Raw genomic sequence first — 21,572 nt, forward strand, 5'->3', positions numbered from 1 at the left:
GCCATAAATCTTTATTTGAAAAGAAAAGTTACAGTATAATTATCTACAACCTTTTATGAAAGTGGCAACACGCTGGGCACTGACAAGGAAACGGCACAAATATGCAGGAATAATGCACAATAAGGAAGTCCAGGCTGTGGTCTGGCCTTCCTCAAAGTCCCCGGGAAGCCCCGGGTCTGCGCGCGAGCGGACGAAGGATGGGGTGGACGTTCCCGCCGGGCCACAGGCGGACCGACAGCCAGGTGGCGCCCCACGCACGACCCCAAGGTCCCGGGCGCCCTCCCCGCCCGGCCTCCGCCCCGCCCGCCGCCAGGGGGCGCTGCAGGCTGCCCAGCGCTCGGCTCGCAGCCCCCGAGCGCCGGCGCGGGCGAGCGGCGGAGGCCGGCCTGGCGGCGGCCATGGACCGCTTCCTGTGGACCAGCGGCCTCCTGGAGATCAACGAGACCCTGGTGATCCAGCAGCGCGGCGTGCGCATCTACGACGGCGAGGAGAAGGTAGGGGCGGCCTCCGGGACGGCGCGCCGGCTGGCCGGCATGCGGGGCCTCCCCGCCCGGGCGCCCGGTCCCCACTCCGCGGCGCTCGGGCGGCCGCGCTCAGGGAGCGGCGGGGACGGCCGACGTGTGGCCGGGTGCCTGCGCCTCCGGTCCCGGATCTGGCGTGGTGACGGCGGGCCGCGGCGGGCGGGTGCCGCGTTTGCCCGGCCCCCTGACCCGGGGTGCCTCCGTGACCGGGGTGCGGCCGGAGCGCGTGGAGTCTGTCCCACCGAGGGGGCCGGAGTGCCCTGCAGGGGTTTCCGAGAAGGGTGTCCGGGTCTCACCGGGACGCCTTTCTCAAGGCTCTTCCCCGCCCCCCCCCCCCCCCTTTTTTGGAAAGGAGCCTAGAGCGTTTGTTTTGTCAAGTGATGTGGTAGGCAGGGCCTTGTCATCCAGGCCTAAACCTTAGGAGATGCGCTTGGGTATGGAGATGAGTGTTCCCAGTGCGAGCGTTCGGTGGACTTCGTCCAACTGTTACCGCGGGGAGAGCCGGTTCCGCCTCGGCTGGGGCTGCGCCCCGCGGGAAGATCCGTACTCCAGAGACGAGTGCTGGGGGAAAGGAAAGGCTGCTTTATTCAGGAAGCGGGCGGCCTGAGAAGACGGTGGACTGACGTTCCAAGGACCATCCTCCCCGTCCAGGCGAAGCCGGAAGGGCTTAAAGGGGACGGGGGGGGGGCGGTGCTCGGTGCTTGAGAAGCAGGTGCCCTGGCGGTTAGTCCGAGGTGGACATGACCATGAACAGACTTGCTGGCATCAGCCGCGGCTGTTTTCCAGTGCAGTCGGGCCTTATCTTCTGGGAAAGTCTGGTCCTTCACTCCTCAAGGCCAGTGGTCTGCAAGTCTCAAGGGAAGTAGGTTAGCTCTCCTGCACACCAAAGGACTTCTGTCAGCCAGCAAGGAGTGCATAAGCTTGAGGCAAGTTAGCCCTTGAGACCGGTTGGAGGGCTGTTGCAAAACTACTAACTTCTTCTGGATGAAATGTATAAGCTGGAATCAGAAAAATGTTAAAAGCCTGTTTATTCACCAGCATTTTTATTTTCCAGAAGTTTCACTTGCTGTCTCTTCTTTTTTGTGGTTTTGTTAATGTAACTTCCTTCTGTACTTTTGCGTTTGCTCCTTGACCCATAGCTTTTCCTGGTCGGTGCCTGCAGAAGCTTGAGACTTCCTTCCTCCTAGGTCATGGAGGGCAGGGGTTACCCAGCTATCTAGGGGACACAGTTGACATGGCATAGAACCCAGGTGTTCTGCCTCCCTGAGGGTGTTTTCCGTGTACTGTGTTGCCTCCATTATCAAGTTAAGGTCTTTTCCTTAAAATAATTTGCTTGGATTTACTTGATTTCCTGCCTTAGCACTTTTATTAACTTGATCTCAAATTGGGTTTGCATCTTTTGGGTGCAGTGACAAGCTAAATGTTTTTTGCACCAAGGTTACAACCTTTGGAACTATTTTAAATGGGGAGCATAATCAAATTCCCCTCCCTCAGCCGGTTTGATTATGCCTCCCTCTCAGAACTGAATGCTGACAATCATAGATTGGTGTTCAGAGACTCCACTAAAGACAGTCCCTGCAGGAAGTCACACTTTTGCAGGGCACCACACTCTGTTGTTCTGTGTAACTCCAGTATACAAATTAGGAACATCTTGGCTGGCACATAAAATAACTATGATTTATTTAAGACAATAAAAAGACAAAACCATGAGTACCTGTATATGAAAAACCATTGCTAGACCAGTGTATTATAGTGTTTCCTTTTAAGTTTTTTGCTTCTTTTAGCGGACAAGTGGATAGAGTTATCAGAGGATTAATAAAAAAGTTTTGGGAAAAATTTAGTTAAGACCCTTTAATCTACTGAGGAATTCTTAACTGTTCTAAAAGCTGAGGGTAGTGAGGGACGGATGTAGGTGTCCTGAAATTGAAGCAGAGTTCTAAGACAAGCCTGCTCACCGCTGCGGTCCCTGAGCTGCATCTAATGAGTCACTGGCTAGTTGTGTGGCTCAGCTGTGTGGCTGAGGGCTGGACTGATTCCTGGGGGAAAGTCCCAGGTCCTGGCTTCCTCCATCTGCTGGAAGGCTTCCAGACCTCACATAGTCTGAAGACTCTAGGAAGCTCCATATCAGCCTCCAGATCTGGTCAAGTTTCCTTTCACTATCTTTCACTGGCTTCCTTGGTCTAGGGCACTCCAGTCCAAGTCTACTTAGCCTTCATAGCTTTGCATCCCAACACATTCCTGAGGCAAGCGTGCACATGGCTGTCTACTAGATCGGGTGGTCGCTCCTGGAGGGCAGAAAGTGTGCGTTACTCATCCTTGTATCTTTTGGCTCATCGTGGATGTGAAATACATGGAAAAAAAAAAAAAAGACTTGAATAATTAGAGCACCTACTATGTGCCAGGAGCTTTACACACAGTCTCACTTAATCCTCTCCGTGGGCATATGAGGTAAGTATTTTATGGATGGGAAAATAACTCTTAGAAAGTGACTTGCCCGCAGAGAGTTAGCGGGAGAGACAGGAGTTAAATCTCTATTGATCAGACTCCCAAAGCCTGCACTTTGTTCGCTGGGCTGCAGTGCTTCACGAATATAGCAAGTCACCAGTGCCAGATTCTTTATGTAATGTTTAATATAGTGGATACTCCCAAAGATGAAGACACAGAGGCTCTTAGTTGATAGTTGAGGAAACTGTGACCTGTCTGAGGTCGCACACTTAATATTTGGTGGAGCCACAGTAGATTGCTTTTCCCACCGCCCAAGCACCCAAGTGTCTCTTGTGAATAAATGTGTCCCTGCTTGTTTCTACAGGCATAGTTTTCATGGGCCCATTATGACTGGATAGTATGTTGTTTCGTAGACAGGTAGACAGGTAGACAGGTCATTTGTTTAAATTCACAGAAGCTTCTAAAGCCTCAGCTAATTTAAAAATATAATGAAAGCAGGTTAGTAGTGTATAAAGTGGCAAGTTGGCAGCATTTACTAGGAAACTTGGAAAACGTTTATTTTCTTTCAGCTAGGTGTTTCACTTTTAGGAATTTACCCCTGGGAAATAATCAGAGATGCATAAAAATATAATGAATGAGGATGCTCATCTCAGCATTGTTATATGTATTCTATATTATCACAGATAGGGAAAATTGGAAGCAATCTGAACGTCCACCATAGCTTTTTGTTAATTAAAAAAGACAAGTCTTAATCACATGAGGAATTGCTAATGATAGGCCACCAGTTGAAAAAAGCAAGTTATAAAACTATAAATATAATGGCTTCATTTTATTTTATTTAAAGATTATTCACACATGCACACACACACATATATATACACATACACACACTTGTGTATACACATATACACTGTGGCTGGTATGATTATGAGTAACTTCATTTTCTTTTTTAGACTTAAATTTTTTTTCTAGATTTTCAGCAGTGTATAACTGCTGTTTTATAACAGAAAAATGTTGTATAATAAAAAAAAAAACAGGGTAAGAGCTTATCCAGCAAATGCCTAAGTTCCATCAACCTTTAAGTAGTTAAAATTATTCTAGCTCTGAGTGGCAGGAGCAAACCAGCCTAAACTTGTCTATCAGGTTTAGCTCATAATCCCTTGGAATCCCTGAAGGGAAGTATTACACAACTTCTTCTCTTAGAGCGGCTGCATTTTACGTTTGCACATTGTTAATTGACGTAGCAATGGAATATACCCTGCCTTCAGCTCTTAAATTCACATCTTTAATGCTTGAATTTCAGTAAGAGAAAGAGCATTTTCTTAATCACAACTGTGAGGCTGTAATGTAGCGTCATGTACTCTCAAGTTGATAAAATACTTGTTTTTGGAAAAGGGAAATCTTACTCATTCACAAAAAAGAGGTTTTTAAAATCTCTTAAACTTAATTGTTTGGTTTTGCCTAAACATTTGAAGCCAGACTGAATTAAGTGCCAGGAGTATGTATGTTTTACTTCTGATTCAGTAGAAAACATGGAACTCATCAAGTCTTTTCTCTGAGGGGTTGAAGTACTTTTGTGGAATGATCTCTCAGAGTGTATTTAAACTAGATGGCTCAGTAGGTCTCTTACCATTAAAGCTTTTAACCATACTGATAATGACTACATATTAGTAATACAGTTATACCTTACTCTTAGAGAATAATTTTTAAAAATTCATATTAAAAAGGGGTTTGGTTATTTATTATACAAGGAGTTTTTTGACAGAAAAAGTGTTTGTGTATGTTTGATTTAACAAAAAATATACACATTTCAGACTACACGAAGTTAAATATGTCTGTAACAAATTTTTTATTTTTTTCATTAGACAAATTATAAAGTTGTTAAATATGGGTAAGCCAAAAGAAGAAACTTGAAATAATCAGTAATCCTACTACCCATAAGCAATTAGTTTTGGCACATTCTCTGTTTGTGGCTGTGTGTGTGTGTGTTTGTGTGTAATCATGCTATGTATACTACTTTGAAATCTGCTTTTTTCTTTGTTAATATCATGAGTATCTTGTAATAAATATTGATTTGCATATATAATTTATGATTATTTTTACTTAATGATATATAACAGTGTTCTGATTGGTTATTCACTTGACAGACATTTTTAACCACATTATTTTAAATTCAGAAGGATTATTTGTAATAAACTGGACCCTATGAAAATGCTTTCCTTTGAGGTTTTTTTTTAATTAAAGAATTTTTTTTATTTGAATATAGTTGACACACAATGTTACATTAGTTTGGGGTGTACAACATACATAGTGATTGACAGGTTTATACATTATGCTGTGTTTATCACAAGTGTAGCCACCATCTGTCCCAATGCAATATCATTGATTATATTCCTTTTATCCCCATGACATTCATTCCATAACCGGAAGCCTGTATCTCCCACTCCCCTTCACCCATTTTGCCCACACCTCCCTTCCCCCTCTGAGTTTGTCTTGTAAGGTGGCCTTAAAATGGGACCAGCCTTATAACTTTAGAAATAACTAATTACTCCTCAAAAGGATACAAGCAAGTCCTACCTTATGACAAATTCTACTTCCTAGTAATTAGAGTTGATAGAGGCTTCCAATATATTTCTTAATTTTAATAGAAATGAAGGGATTTGATATATTATCTCTTGGATTCCAACTCTAAAATTTGCTTATTTATATACTTTTTAATGCATAATAGCAAAGGATGAGGATTAAGGATTCAGTCCTAAAGATGTAGCTGGCATATCTTTTTGTGTGTGTGTGATTGTATTATAGTTTTTAAAAACATTTTTTATATTTATATTTTGAGTAGGTGACACAATCCCATGACAAAAATCCAAAAATCACAAAAAGTATAAAGTTAAAAGTCTCCCTTTCACCTTTGTCTCTTTGTCACTCAGTTCCCCCTCAGAGGCCACCAGTGTATCATTCTGAAGAGCTGTGCATATGTATCATGGATAGGTATTTGTATAAATTGTGTTTCCTTTTTTAAAATGTAAATTTGTAATATACTATGCATACAAAGTTCTGAATCTTGCTTTTTTTTTTCACTTAATCTATGTGGAGAATTTACCATATTTCATCAATTCTAAATGCCCATTTCCCCCGCCCCCCCCACACACACATTTTAACAACTGGAATCAGGATGCATTTCATAATCAATAGCATCTTAGATTTTTTCAAATGTAATATGCAGATAAAGAGTCTCCTCATTCTTTTTAACGACTGAGTAGCAGTTCATTGTGTGAGTGTACATTTCTCGATGGACATTTAACTTGTTTAATATATTTTGCTTTTCACAAACATCAATGAATAACTTAATAGTTTATCATAATGCACATGTACGAATTCATCTGTAGGATAAATTCCTAAAAGTGAAATCACTGGATCAAAGGATATGTGTGTTTGTATTTTTGATAGATATTAATACATTGCCCTCCATGGAGGTTGTCCCTCCAGCAATGTGTGCAAATGCTTATTTCCCCAATACTTCACTGACACAGTGTTACCAAGCTTTTCAGGACCTCTACCCATCTCCTGGATGAAGGGGGTGTCCTCATGTTCTCTTAATTTACCATTTTCTTGTTATCGGTGAGGTTGGGCATCTATTAATGTGTTTAAGAATCATTTGTAGTTCCTTTAATGTGAACTTTCTGTTAATAGTCTTTGCCCATTTCTCTAATCGATTACAAGCTATTTTTTTAAAATTGATTTGTAAGAGTACTTTATATTTTAAGGAAATTAACCCTTTGTCTCTGATGTGAGTTACAGTTATTTTTCCCAGTCTGCCATCTTTGTTCTTGCTGGTTTTTGCCATGAGGGATTTGTGTGCATGTGTGTGGAGTTCAGTTTATAAATCTTTGCTTCTAATGCTAATGGGCTTAGTGTTTTCCTTGAAAGACCTTCTCTACTCTTAGATTATTTAAAAAATTCGTGATTTCTTTCTATGCTTTTATAATTTTTTGACTCTAATATTTGATCTAGACTTTATTTTGGTGCAGTATATTAGGTATAAATCCAACATTATTACTATTATTATTATTATTCTCTACTGGGCAGCCCAGTTGTTCTAGTGCCATTGATTGAATCTCTAGCCACACTTATTTTTGTGTGTGTTCGTGTCTATTTTCTTATTATTTAAAAATTATTTTAAAAAATTATATGAGTGCTATACACAAATTCAATCTTATGGTAAAAAAATTCAATCAGTAGTGAAGTGGATAGTTTTAAAAGGGTGCCTATGCTTTCCTTCTGCCCATTTCCTCACACTTTTTCGAAGATAATCATTGTTAACAGATGAGTGAGTATTCCATTTATATCTTTTCCTACTAGTCATGTGTGTATGTGTATATATATACACATGCATATGTCTCACAATGTAGTTTAGGGGATATGGAGATTATCTCTTTCTTCTGTTTGATTACATTATATGTAATATGCTGTAAGTTGCTTTCTATCCCCACTAACTCTGTCATAGAATTCTGTGATAGTCCATGCAGCTCCACCTCATTCTTTTTAACCTCTGTATGGATTCCAGGGTATGAATGTATCATACTTGACTTAACTACTAGCCTGTTGTTACACATCTAGGTTGCTTGACATTTTTTCCTAATTTTATTTATATATATATATATATATATATATATATATATATATATACACACATATATATAGCTTATGAAGTGTGTAGTATTGCTTCTCTTTAATTTGTGGTAAGCCTAATTCTCTAACGTTTATATGGTTAATTTACTACTGTGTAATTTGTGAGGAGGAAAATTTGGACCACATTGAGTGATACATCATTAATGTTTTGTGACGATCTTGTCTTTGTAGATAAAATTTGATGCTGGGACCCTCCTTCTTAGTACACATCGACTAATTTGGAGAGATCAGAAAAATCATGTAAGATAAAGGGTTTCTTAAAAATCTGTTCTGGGTTTTAATTTTTTATTTTATTTTTTTTAATTTTATTTTATTATGTTGTGTTAGTCACCATATGATACATCATTAGTTTTTGATGTAGTGATCCACGCTTCATTGTTTTCGTGTAACACCCAGTGCTCCATGCAGTACGTACCCTCCTTAAACCCATCACCAGGCTAACCCATCCCCCCACCCCCTGCCCCTCTAACACCCTCAGTCTGTTTCACAGAGTCCATAGTCTCTCATGGTTCATCTCTCCCTCCGATTTCCCCCCCTTCATTTTTCCCTTCCTTCTCCTAATGTCCTCCATGCTATTCCTTATGTTCCACAAATAAGTGAAACCATATGATAATTGACTTTCTCTGCTTGACTTATTTCACTTAGCATAATCTCTTCAGTCCCATCCATGTTGATATAAAAGTTGAGTATTCATCCTTTCTGATGGCTGAGTAATACTCCATTGTATATATGGACCACATCTTCTTTATCCATTCATCTGTTGAAGGGCATCTCGGCTCTTTCCACAGTTTGGCTATTGCGGACATTGCTGCTATGAACATTGGGTGCATATGGCCCTTCTTTTCACTACATCTGTGTCTTTGGGGTAAATACCCAGAAGTGCAATTGCTGGGTCATAGGGTAGCTCTATTTTTAATTTTTGAGGCACCTCCACACTGTTTTCCAATGACACTACAGATAAAGGGCTGGTATCCAAGATCTATAAAGAACTTCTCAAACTCAACACCCAAAAAACAAATAAGTCAAAAAATGGGCAGAAGACATGAACAGACACTTCTCCAAAGAAGATATACAAATGGCTAACAGACACATGAAAAAATGTTCTAGGTTTTAAATTACTGAAATCTGTTTCTTTCTTTCTTTCTTTTTCTTTCTTGCTTTCTGTTCTTTCTTTTTGTTCTTTGTTTCTTTCTTTCTTTCCTTCCTCCTTCCCTCCCTCCCTTCCTCGTTTCGTTTCCTTTCCTTTCTTTTCCATCAAAACTAAAAAATGCAATAAATTTCCATTTTCACAATGTTAAAAGAGTGTGTCCCATATGATCTCTCTGAATGGAGTGCAGATAGAGGAGTTAGGAGTTGTCCCTCATTCAGCTCCAGAGAAGTCTGTAGTTGCTGAATAGAGAGAGAATCATGGTCACTTCTGTTTTTAAACACCAGTCAGAACCTACCACATACCTGAATGTTCTGTATGTAACGGGAATATTTCTCCCAATCATTGTCAGGGGTCCTCAGAACAACCTGTTCCTGAGACTCTGGGAGGATAGGTCTGCCAGGAAGTACATGCTTTTACCTAGGTATTGTGAAGAATGGCTTCTAAGTCACTCAGCAAGAGGAGAAACCTCCCTGTTTTTTTATTTCTAGGAAGAGAGAACAAGTTATGTGTATAAAGCTATTTTAATTCCAAAGAGCTTTAACTTGAAATGTATGTGTGTATAAATTTCAGTGTTGCCAGTAAAATAACCACTCTATGTTATTTTCATAATTGCTGCCCCCCTCTACCATGAAATTTTAATTTTACAGGCAAACTATATACTGTACTGAGGCCCTTTAAAAGGCCACTAACTATTGTAAAATCTGACTCTTTTTGGCCCCCAAGAATCAGTCTTTGCTCCCTTATTGGTGGTATTTCCCTTATTGGTAATGCATACTTTACAGCTGTTAATGGTGTCTAATTCTTTTAAAAGAAGTATATATTTAGGAAAAAGTCTTTTTTGAAAGGATAGGTGTCCTTAAAACATATGTTTGTAAATTAATCTTAGCATCCTTTTTTGATTATCATATAAAGAGGCTAATGTAGAAACCCTTAGACCTATTAAATGCCAGTCATTTATAATAACTTAAAGTTAAATGTGCTAATAAAGGGAACCTACGTCAGTATTTTCTGTTAAAAATGGTGAGTGAAGTGTAGAAAACTAAAAAGAAAAAAAAAGATCACTTGTATAAGCACACTCCTTAAAGTTGTTTTGATTTACCTGCTCTGGTTTTTTTTCCCATATAAGGATGTCTTACATATAAAAAGTTTTCATATAAATACTGCTTTTAAAAAGATGTACCTACTGTAAAAACAAAAGTAGTTACAGTGGCTTTTAAACCTCTTACATTCTTCCATGTGGCAAAATGCCACCACAGTACTGTTTTCATCCCATTTTTCCTTCAGTTTATTTAAGGAATAAAATCATTTTACAATTTTTTTAATTGTTTTTATTATTAAGTAAAGGTGCATGACACTCTTAAATACTATAAAACAAGGATTTCTGACAAGGAATCTGATGAATCATGTTTTGTATTGATTTCCTTCTAGGAGTGTTGCATGGCCTTTCCTCTTTCCCAGATTGTGTTCATTGAAGAACAGGCAGCTGGAATTGGGAAAAGGTGAGGTCTCTCTAGTGCAGTCTTTTTTGACAAAAATGTTCCAGTCAAGCTGTTACTATCAACTTAGTAGATTTATTGTTGTGCCATGACTGCATATGTGGGAATAAATCTAATGATTGTGTTTTGGGGCTTTATGAAGAATAATCTTTGGTCAGGAGCCCCCTAAGAAGATGTTTCCTACATTAATCTCATGGATAAATGGAAGTCATTCCTAAAGCACAAATCAAGTCCTAAGGTTTGCTATAATATTCTTGGGTCAAAATAAGTAAGTGTCGACCAACTTGTCATTGCATGTGTTTCCACAAACATTCGCTTTGACATGTCTGTGTATCTAGTACTTAAAATCAGGAGTGACTCACCTGAGAAAAATGACTGATTTTACTATTTCTAGTTGATCATTAAGTTTCTTCACTTTGACCTTTTCGGATATCAGTGTTAAATATTTCATATTTATTCATATATTTAATATATTTCATAATATTTATTGCCCAAATTGGGACATTTATAAAAGTAATAGGGGGTGCTATTTATTTTATTTCATTATTTTTTTAAAGATTTACTTACTTATTTGAGAGAGAGAGCGTGCATGTGCAGTGAGCACGTTGGGGGAGGGGCAGAAGGAGAGAATCTTTCAAGCCGACTCCCCACTGAGCATGGAGCCCAATGAGGAGCTTAGATGCGGAGCTTGATCCCATGACCCATGGGATCATGACCTGAGCTGAAACCAAGAGTCTTATGCTTAACTGGTTGAGCCACCCAGGCGCCCTAGGGGTGCTATTTATAATTGGACCAAGGAAGCATAAAATGGGATGGTTTTAGGCAAACCAGGACTTGTGATCACCCTGGTTTAAAGCCACATGTTAAAATGTTTCTTTTTAATCAGGTACAAAAAATTCTGGCTTTTACTTTAAGTGCATGTAATTGAGGGCAACTTATGAACAAGTATTGCTGATAAGAGTTTTTTTTTCCTTGTGGGCCCATTTTGAGCTTTAGTATAGTTACTTCAGTAGAGGTGAAACAAATATTGAACTTCACTGGAAATGCAATGCATGTCTTAATTATAAAGTTGTAGCTAGGATACAAGGTTGTTTATTTGACATAAAAGAAACTGACGTTTTAAAGAGATTAATAAAAGCACAGATTTTAGAGTAGGCTACTTCTCTAATTTCTATTTTTCCCCTTGTCACTTTTTTCCATCTTACTAAGTTTTTTTTAATCAAGGTACAGTTACATATAACATTGTATGAGTTCCAGGTGCACAACATAATGATTCGATATTTGTGTATATTGCTTTTCTTAAGTTCTACAAAGTAAAACTTGAAGGTGTTGCAGATCATTTGAATTTTCCTCTGCTGTGTTCCAAGGAAATTTAAACTGTATAACAAAAATTGTTTAAAATATTTACCTTCCCATTAGTGTCTTATTTTTAAACTTCTCCAGTGAGGAAGAATTTAATAATACGTCAGGTTAACGTTTCTCAAATATTGTCTTTAGTTCTCAGCTCCCTCGCCCCAAGCAATTACCATATTTCATTGATTCAAAATTGTATATATAGTTTCACCTTTTAACATGTCTCATCCCAAGATGCGTCTTTGATTGGGTGGTTTTTAAACTTGAAATATGGTAATTGAATGACCTGCGAAATGAATATATTTAAAAACTGACCTAGATTTCTTTTGCTGACTTTGACATTTTTAAACTTCATTTTGTCTTGTAATCTTTAATTCTTCATTGAGTTTCCTTTGACAAAATCTGATAACGGGGCTCAGATTTTTCAGTTTTAAAGACTGTGTAATGCTTTGCTCAGTCACCTGGACCTAATTGCCGTATTTTGTTGCTCTACCTGACAGCTCATTTCAGACAGTCCTGTTACTGTCATTGCATAGTTTATTTGCTCACCTGACTTAAAGAAGTTCACCACAAAGGAATAGGTTCGGAAGAGTCCTTACAAGTCTGGCCCCAGTTTACTAACCAAAGCATTTACTACACTGAGGAGGCCCCACACATGGTGTTTCAATTTAGTAGCGATATTTAGGCAATCAGATGGACCTAAACAAGATAGAATAATAAATAGGCGAATCTGTAATGTGGTCATAAAGAAAAAGCCCTAAGCTGCGTATCCAAAGTATTTTGACTGCGTTTTTTTGGTTTTGCTCATTTATGGAAGGAAATTGTTTATTGAGCAGATTGTGGGGAAAGGCTTATAAAGCTGAACCAATACAATGGTATTTTTAGTAGCACAGAAGATAATGGTAGTCATAAAGATTATGGTAGTTTGTGCTCCTAGCACAGCGGCATTTTGAGATTTGTTTTTGCTGTTGGATTATCTTCTAGAGCATGCTGTTGGTTGAGTGGCATTTTCCAAAAATGATACCGTAGAGTGTTAGTTTTGGATGGAGATGTAATAAAGTGTCAGCTGGCTGGTTTTACACAGATAAGTTTTCACATTTTGTTTTCAAATGAGTAGGGTAGGATGCTTTGGCAGAAATTATGGGCCCCCTGGTAACCTCTGGGGATGACTCTGTACGTGGAAAACCCTAATCATAAACCAAAATAGTGAGCTATCCCAAATTTCGCAAACTTATTTTGAACCTACTTTTTTGAAACCACATTTTTAATTAATCTATAGAGCTAGTAACTTGAACTTCTTGGTTCAGAGCTTATAAGCTGTAAGTAGAGGTATCTTTGAAAGGTTCATTAATACTGAATTAATACAAAGTTTAAAAGGATTCCTTTCAGGATGTCCTTTGTTTCTACATGAATTTTAAAAGTGAACTAAAATACATTAAAAATTATGAAAATAGAATAAGTCGTTCTTAAAAGGTAATTAAATTCATTACATTTATTCTTTAGTGCCAAAATAGTGGTTCATCTTCACCCAGCTCCACCCAACAAAGAACCCGGTCCGTTCCAGAGTAGTAAGAACTCCTACATCAAACTCTCCTTCAAAGAACATGGCCAGATTGAGGTAGGTTTTTATATGCGTAAAATTGGACTAGAAACATGTGCTTGTGTGTGTTTTTTGTTGTTGTTAATATGATGTAAATCGATATTGTTCAACATACCAGGTTTCACCATATTTTTACAATAAAATTTTTATATCTTAAGCCTTATCAGTAGAAAATACGAGGTTTAGGTTTTGGTGGGAACGGGAAGCAGGAGGGTGTGGTCCCAAGAAAAAAGCAGAAGCTGTAAATATGCTAAGTCATGCCATTAGGCTACTAGTAAAGTTTTCAGTGGTTTGGTTAAAGAGGCAGAGTCTAATGCAGTGAAATGTTAAACCATCTGATAGCTCACCAGCCTTAAGTCAGGAAGTCTTTCTTGACTCCACACAAATCTCATCACTCAAGTACTTACTCCATAGTATGAGTTTACATGTTCCGAGTAGTAAGTCACTGTGTAAGTATTCTTCAGACATTTACAAGTGTGTGTTTATCTCCTCATTGATACCCTAAATTATTTCTGTGTTTTTTCTATGGCACTTCACTCAGCACTCCTCACATGGTAGGCACTAAGAAAAGATAAGCGACTAACTGAAATCATTCTCACTGTAGTTAAACAATATAGTTGATTTTTTGTGAGTGTAGGGATGTTTTGGCCCTAATTTCTGGCTTCACATTTTAACTAGACAAATTATTCTCTGCTTCCTTCATGGATAATGGTTGTATATTTTTCTTGGCACTATATCTGTTTCGCTATAGATTGAAAACAATCCACATATGCGAGATTGTTAAAAGTAGGTCTATTTATTCATTGTCACTCATCTCTTTGTTGAGAATAGCTCACTTTATATAGAAGGTCAGTTTCTTTCTTTTTTTTTTCTTTTCCTTTGTGCTTTATGAAGCTGATCCAAGAAAAGAACTTCCTTTCATTTCTTTTGATGTTTCTGAGAGTTCTAGGCTTGTTGCAAATGACTGAACAGGCCTTTCAACTAAAGAAATGTTAATGATTTGTATGAGGATACTATAACCTGACTGACTCATTTAAAGTGTATGTATATGTACAACAGTTTTACAGGCGTTTATCCGAGGAAATGACACAGAGAAGATGGGAGAATATGCCAGTTTCCCAGTCATTACAAACAAATAGAGGACCCCAGGTATTGTTGAAACTGTTTCTGAATCCAGTATTTTTTGCTAGAACTTGCTAGAACAAAATAATGATAATTCTGATTAAACATTTATTTTCACAGAACCTAATTTAGTGCTCTGCAGAGAGTAGACACTTAGCAAAAATAAATGACTACTTAATAGAGTGATTCTTGGGGTGGTCGAAGTTAGATTCCATTCACTACATTCTGTTCTTCATAATCAGTGTGGCATCTGAGAGAACAGACAATGCCTCTGGGTGATGTTTTTCAGGCCAGTCTAAATTAACCACCAACTGTGCACAGATACTCAAATGTGTGAAAAATGTAGTTTGTATATTAAGAGTCAAATACCAAAATTTTAACTATAATTTCTTGCATATTTGAGACCCTATTAAATATCTGATACGTATATAACTTGCCAAAGAACAAACATGAATTTAATTTATATCTAAAATACAGAGTAAAATATGCCACTTATTGTATGTTTAGTTTTTTTAATAATGATTTGAAGATCGTTATGTATGACAAGAAACTGACACATGTTTTGAAAGGAAACTAGATGTAATCATGTGCTGGTTTTCTTTGGTTCTTTGTGGGTCCCTTCCCGCCATTGAAAACATGTTGTGGTGGGTTGCAAAATAGTGTGTCCTTCCTATTTTGTATGTTTTATTTTCTACTTTTGTTTTTCAGCCAGGAAGAATAAGGGCTGTAGGAATTGTAGGCATTGAAAGGAAATTGGAAGAAAAAAGGAAAGAAACGGACAAAAACATTTCTGAGGTAACTCACACATAAAGTTCCGGTCAGCTGTCTTTCTTGGCCATTTGTGTTTATTCTTTTGGATGTAGCTGTGACTAATTCTATTCTGTGTATTGGAATATATTTAGTTTGCCTGAAGCCATAGTCTCTTATTCCAGGTCTTCTTCAGGTTGGCATAATTTAGCCAAAACATGTTTTAAAAACCTTTTCCAAAAAGAAATAAAAATGGAACTCAAATTTGTTTTCTGTGATGTTAGAAAACATTGTGGGTTGCTGTGTGTAAATTTTAAAGCCTAGATGGAATTAATTGGAGAATACTCCTAATGAATTCCGGGTCCTCTGTATAATTATTTGGAGGTTTGGTTAACTTAGTTGAGGGAAAAATGCTATTCTGAGGCTGTTAACCTGGCTAGATGCCACAGTTTTATGCCACTGATGCTCAGGGACCAGACACGGACACAGTAAAAAAGGCGCAGACCAGCCCATCCCTTCCACCAGGACAACAGCCCTGAGCATGTGCTTCGCAGTGTGTCTGCAACTTCATCATATCTGAGGAAATGCAAGTGAAAGGGAAAGAAGTCTAGTTAAGAAAAGCAGTTAGGCATGTTAGATTCTGCAGTCAGCTACTACATCGGAACATGTCATTGGTCTTCCTGTGTTTATATAAAAATGATCTTGGATTTTTTATGAAATGACCCTATGAAGTAATTCTTCAGTTTTTAATAACTAGTTTATAAGTAAAATTCCATTGACTAGTGCTGTTCATAGAATTTCAAAGACGTATATCAATCAAATAAAGTCTAAGCTGCAAATAGTTGTGGGATACCTGTATTAATCCAGATTCTTTGGAGAAACGATCAGTAGAAGATCTATAGATATCAGTATACAAATGTAGTTACCAATATATCCCTTTCTATATATATACACACACTATGCCATTTAATATAAGGAATTGACTCATGTGATTGTGGGGACTGAAAAGTCCCACAATCTGCCACGTGCAAGCTGGTGACCCAGGAAAGCTGGTGATAGAAATCCTAAACTAAGTCCAAAGGCCTGAGAACCAGGAGCGCTGATGGTTTAGGTCCAGTCCAAAGGCAGGGTAAGACTGCTGTCTTGGCTTAACCAGTCAGGCAGGGAAAGTATGAGTTCTCCCTTCCTCCAGCCTTTTGTTCTGGCTCTTGAGGATTGGATGATGCCCACCCGCAGTGAGGAGGGCAGTTCTGCTTCTGGCTACCAATTCAAATGCTAAACTCACGTGGAAATACCCTCACAGACCCATCAATCATGTTTGATCAAGAACCTGGGCACCTCATGATCTAGTCAAGTCCACATATAAAATTAATCACCGTATTACCAAGTATGGGCCCACTAGATTGAAAATATAGATCATTGAGAAACCAAGGTCATTTGACCTATTAAGTGCCCATGGTCTAGGTTTTGCTGATCTCATATTTATGGTAGTTTTATATGTTCCTCAGCTCTGAGTATTTCCTGCCAAATGGCAGTTGGATCCAGAGGCCTGATCAGACTCGTGTTTGATCTCTTTGCTGAGACTAGCGGTGATGCTGTATTTTTTCCTAAGAAGGTACATCCTGTCTTTGTTGATGATGGCAGCAGCTGTTCATGTTCATTGCATAGATCTGCTCGTTCACTGGTGGTTACAAATGGTGATATTCTAGGATTTATTTTTTATTAGTTGGAATACCTTTTGAAGAGATGCTTCCCTTCATCTACTATTTGACTACTCAGTATGAACTATGATACAGTTCATACAGGGAAGGCAGAATAAGTGCCTTTTTCTTATCATCAGGATAATTAATTGGTTCCTTATCATCCTTCAGTGGCAACTCATTCGAGGTTTTTACATATTAGTATGAATTCACAAATCTTAACATATCTGTTGGGTTTCAATCAGTTGCAATTATTATCCTGTTTAAAGTTCACATTGTCCCATCTTTGGCTAGTTGGAGCCTCTTCAAGTTGGCTCCTGAGTGCTTTTGATGTGACCTGGTGGACTTTGATAGCTTCCTTGCTATTTACTATGACACAAGTTCCAGGACCAGCTTGTACATTTCCTGCCCCAGATCTGGAATCAGCCATTACCTGAGAAGTCCCTGTTTTTCCTAGATGCCCAAAGGCTTTTTCCCCTCCTTTTTTTTATAAAGCACGGTAATTTTACTAGAATGTGTTGATGTGTTAGTCATTCTGGGTTGTTCTTCTCAGGTACACAATATGCTCTTAGTATTTGGTTCTAGAAATTGCATTTTTAATTCCAGGGAATTTTTTCAGTTTTATAAGTTTTAATAATTGCTTTATTTTTTTTCCTCTGAGACCATTAGCTGTGTGTTGAAGCTCTACTGCCTAGCTTTACTCTTTGTGACTTTCCTTTTTTTTTTTTTAGATTTTATTTATTATTTGTCAGAGAGAGCGCGCACAAGTAGGGGGAGCGGCAGGCAGAGGGAGAGGGAGAAGCAGGATCCCTGTTGAGCAAGGAGTCTGACTCAGGACTCGATCCTAGGACCCTGGGATCATGACCTGAGCCGAAGGCAGCTGCTTAACTGACTGAGCCACCCAGGCATCCCCCCTTTGTGACTTTCAAACCCTTTTTCTCTCTTTCATTTCTTATTAGGAAATTGTTCTCTTTCTAGCCTGTTGTTTCTCTTAAGGTACTATCTATTGTGTTTATTCATTCTTGTGTTCTAATATAGTCTTTATTTCTGAAATGATTTTTTCAAAAATTCTTTCCTGAATCATGTCACTTCATTTCTGATTTATTTTGTCCATTCATGGCTTGTGCCATTTTTTTTTTTTTAAAGATTTTATTTATTTATTTATTTGAGAGAGAGAATGAGAGAGCATGAGATGGGGGAGGGTCAGAGGGAGAAGCAGACTCCCCGCCCAGCAGGGAGCCCGATGCGGGACTCGATCCCGGGACTCCAGGATCATGACCTGAGCCGAAGGCAGTCGCTTAACCAACTGAGCCACCCAGGCGCCCCTGTGCCATTTTATTAACATCTTTTAGCTCATGTTGAAAGAAAAGGTTAAATTTTGATCTGATCTATGAGCATGTCTTTCCAGCTTGCTTTTGTTATCTGTAATGTTATTTTACTCCTTATTTTCTTTTTTCTCATAATACCTTTGTGTGGCATTTGACCTTGATACTTTGCCGTTGCTATTTTTCATGTGGAATTAGTTTTCCTGAACTTTTTTTTTTTTTTAAAGATTTTATTTTTTTTATTTGAGAGAGAGAGAGAGAGCACATGAGAGGGGGGAGGGTCAGAGGGAGAAGCAGATTCCCCACTGAGCGGGGAGCCCGATGCGGGACTCAATCCCGGGACTCCAGGATCATGACCTGAGCCGAAGGCAGTCGCTTAACCGACTGAGCCACCCAGGCGCCCAGTTTTCCTGAACTTTGAGAGAAAGGCCTAGTGTAGGGTAGCTTGTCTTACTCCACAGAGCTCACTCTTCTGCTATGTTCATGCAGCGTTAAAAAAGGTGGTGGCTTGCTTTCTGATTTCCTGGCCCTATATTCCCTTCCCCTGTTTTTATCTGGACCTTTTTTTTGCCCTTCCTCTATTCTTATTCTTCTCTTGCTCAGTTTTTGAGTCCTCTGTTAGCGGTTTCTCCCTGGTGTGGGATCCCCTGCTGGAAGCGAAACCAGGAGGGCCAGCCCTTCCTGAGGACCCCTCATACCCACCCATTATTGAAGTGGGCAGAACCCTCCCAGTTTTAGTTCCTGTCCTCATACTGGCTAGACTCTCTTTCCAGGGACTACCTATGGGCTCCTTTGGGGTCTCTTGTTGTCGAATCCATCACTTGCCCTGTTGCTTCCCTTTTCTTTCTCCTGCCTGGATGCTGAGAGCATGCAGATCTTGTGGCTCTTGGTAGTTTGTCCTTACCTGCTTGTATCTTGAGGTTTTTTAGAGCTATCTTGTCACTTAGTTTTATAGTATATGCTGCCTATGGATTTTTGGTTTTGAGATCTAGTTGCCCTCTTTCTTTGTTGGGATTTGGAGAGATTCAGAAATTTTGCTGCCATCGCCACCATCTTCCCAGAATCTTTAAATTCACAAAGTTCCAGCATTTTGGCATTACAGGGGTTCTTACTCTCCAGAGAAGTAATCATCTAGTGACTGGATTTGGAAGCAGGGTTATGAGAACTCAGGTCTCCTGGTGTGCAGACAAGTGTGGTCCTCCTACATCGTGGCCACTCTCTTTGCCATTTGGAAGGTACTATCACTGTCCTCTTTCAGTGACATTTGTTGTCATCTTTTTGTGTGACACTTTTGGAGATGGCATGGAGCAGTGAACTAATTTTGAATTATTAGTATTTTTCTAAGTGGTGCTATACTAATTTGGTGTTCAAAATCATGTTTTTCTTAATTTATGAAATGCTATTCTGTTTCAATCTAATTTTCATGGAGTTGCATAGCTCAGAGGTTTTAACACGGTCATCGTGCCCTCTCACACAGGTCAGTGATTTATTCAGCAGGTGGTCCTTGCTCTCTACTCTGTGCAAGCCCTGCATCAGGTAGATGTTTTAGATATGACAGTGCACCAGACAGGCAGGCAAACAGGCGTTCCCTACAGTGGGAGAAATGCCGTGTTAGAGAAAACAGTGGCTGCAGCAGGAACACATTACATGGCCTCTAACTTCTTTGGGGGTCAGGGAGGCCTTGTTAGCACTTGTAATGGAAGTCAAGGCCTGGAAGTTTAGCAGGCACTGGCAGATGACTAGTAGGGGTAAAAGGACCCAGGTAGAGGGAACAGAATATGTAAAGGTAGAGAATCAAGAAAACTGAAACAGGGGGTGCCTGGGTGGTTCAGTTTAGTGTCCGACTCTTGATTTTGGCTCAGGTCATGATCTCAGGGTCTGGGATTGAGCCCTGCATCAGGCTCAGATTGAGCATGGAGTCTGCTTAGGATTCTCTCTCTCCCTCTCCTTCTACCCCCGCTCCCCTGCGTGTACACACACAGTCTCTCTTAAAAAAAAAAAAAAAAAAAAAAAACAAAAAATTCAGGAATATATATTAATAGTTATTGAAGCTAATAACCAAAATAATGACTGAAAGCAAGAAATAATGCTATAAATCAACTCACAAGAATACTTTTAGAGCAGTTGCCTTTTTTTTTTTTGAAAAAATTAGAGTGGAAATTTGTGGATATGGTAGAGAGATAGATGGTCTGTAAAGTGGCAGGTAAAATAGTAAAATGGGCAAATGCATCTCTTTTGCATTTGTACATATGTTGCTTTAATTTTATTATAGGTAGTTTCTCTGTTTTTTAGATAATTGGCTAATTCCAAATTTTAGAGTAATAATATAGATAGAAGTGAGGAAGCTTTTGTGTTTTATGATTACTTAAAATATAGGTATTTCTTCTAAGACACTAAAATATTTGTATTTATTTTTTACAGACTGTAAGCAATAGGGCTAATTTATGTATTCTGTATTCAATGTGGACTCACTATTACTTTTAGCATATTTTTTTATATGAAAATGTAACAGTAAATAAAGTGATTTATCATAAAATTTTAAAAAGTGTTGTCTTACTAGTTTTCTTTACACAGGTAAGAGAAATCTATCAATATTTTGTATATCCGAAGTAAGAATCTAAGTGTGTAAAGTGTTTGTGTGTTTTATTTTTGAAAACTAGGTTGGTGTGTGATTTGCCTTCCATTTAAATGTTAGAAATGACTTAGTTTCAGAGCTGGTGCCCAGAGTTTCCCACAAAAGGTTTCCTGCATCTGCTGACTGTTGCTGATAAGAATCCAGTGTTTAAGCCTTTTGTTTATCTGAGGAAATTCCTGTTAGGTGTGTGCACATTCCCCTTTGTTTTCAGTATTAGCCTTAGTAAGTCTGGCCATAAGAATCTTACACAACACTCTATTCTTTCAGCAAAATCCTTTTGCAGATGGGGGATACTTTTCTGCATGTAAGTAAGATGGGCATGAGCTAATCAGAATCTGTTGACCACTACTCTGTATGGACCAAAAGATTTTTCATTTAATGATAAGCTGCTTAATTGGTTTAAAAAATAACATCTGTGCACATCATTTGGAAGATGTTCTTCACTGGAAGTATTGTTTTGGCAGTATGAAATAAATTTATTGTAAATATGTCTGATTAAGTTTAAAGAAGACTTTGAAGTGGATATTCATTGTAGTAAATCAAACTATTGATGAGTTTTATTTAAGTATGTTTGGTGGTATTTGAATGTTTTTCCTTTCTGATATCCACTGTATCCAAAGCTACAAGTATAATCTGTTCAGTAATTAAAGGCTGAGGTTTTCAGTTTCAGTTAAATCACACCTGCTATTAAAGCCAAAATTGTTGTGCTCAAGGAAGTATTCTGGCAGCTGTGCGTTGCCATTTTCCACCAGGAAAGCTTTACACAGCCTTTGATTCTTGACCTCC

General features: G+C 38.7%; 1 protein-coding gene across 4 annotated transcripts in view; it reads left to right on the forward strand.

Annotated features, from left to right (window-relative positions):
- Window positions 1-386: 386 nt before the first annotated feature.
- Window positions 387-21,572, forward strand: part of VPS36 (vacuolar protein sorting 36 homolog) — a 31,301-nt gene continuing 10,115 nt past the window's right edge. The window contains exons 1-7 of one of the 4 annotated variants that reach the window (XM_021678364.2): window positions 447-494; window positions 5,897-5,957; window positions 7,830-7,898; window positions 10,237-10,307; window positions 13,161-13,275; window positions 14,317-14,406; window positions 15,088-15,174. In XM_021678364.2, coding sequence (XP_021534039.1) covers window positions 10,246-10,307; window positions 13,161-13,275; window positions 14,317-14,406; window positions 15,088-15,174 — 354 coding nt within the window. In that variant the 5' untranslated portion in view covers window positions 447-494; window positions 5,897-5,957; window positions 7,830-7,898; window positions 10,237-10,245. Of the gene's footprint in view, window positions 495-4,214; window positions 4,269-5,896; window positions 5,958-7,829; window positions 7,899-10,236; window positions 10,308-13,160; window positions 13,276-14,316; window positions 14,407-15,087; window positions 15,175-21,572 lie in introns of those variants that run through there. The other 3 variants (XM_021678363.2, XM_021678362.2, XM_044913564.1) reach the window with 3 other exon arrangements.

Source organism: Neomonachus schauinslandi, chromosome 3 (assembly GCF_002201575.2).
Source record: "Neomonachus schauinslandi chromosome 3, ASM220157v2, whole genome shotgun sequence".
Classification (NCBI taxonomy): Eukaryota; Metazoa; Chordata; class Mammalia; order Carnivora; family Phocidae; genus Neomonachus; species Neomonachus schauinslandi.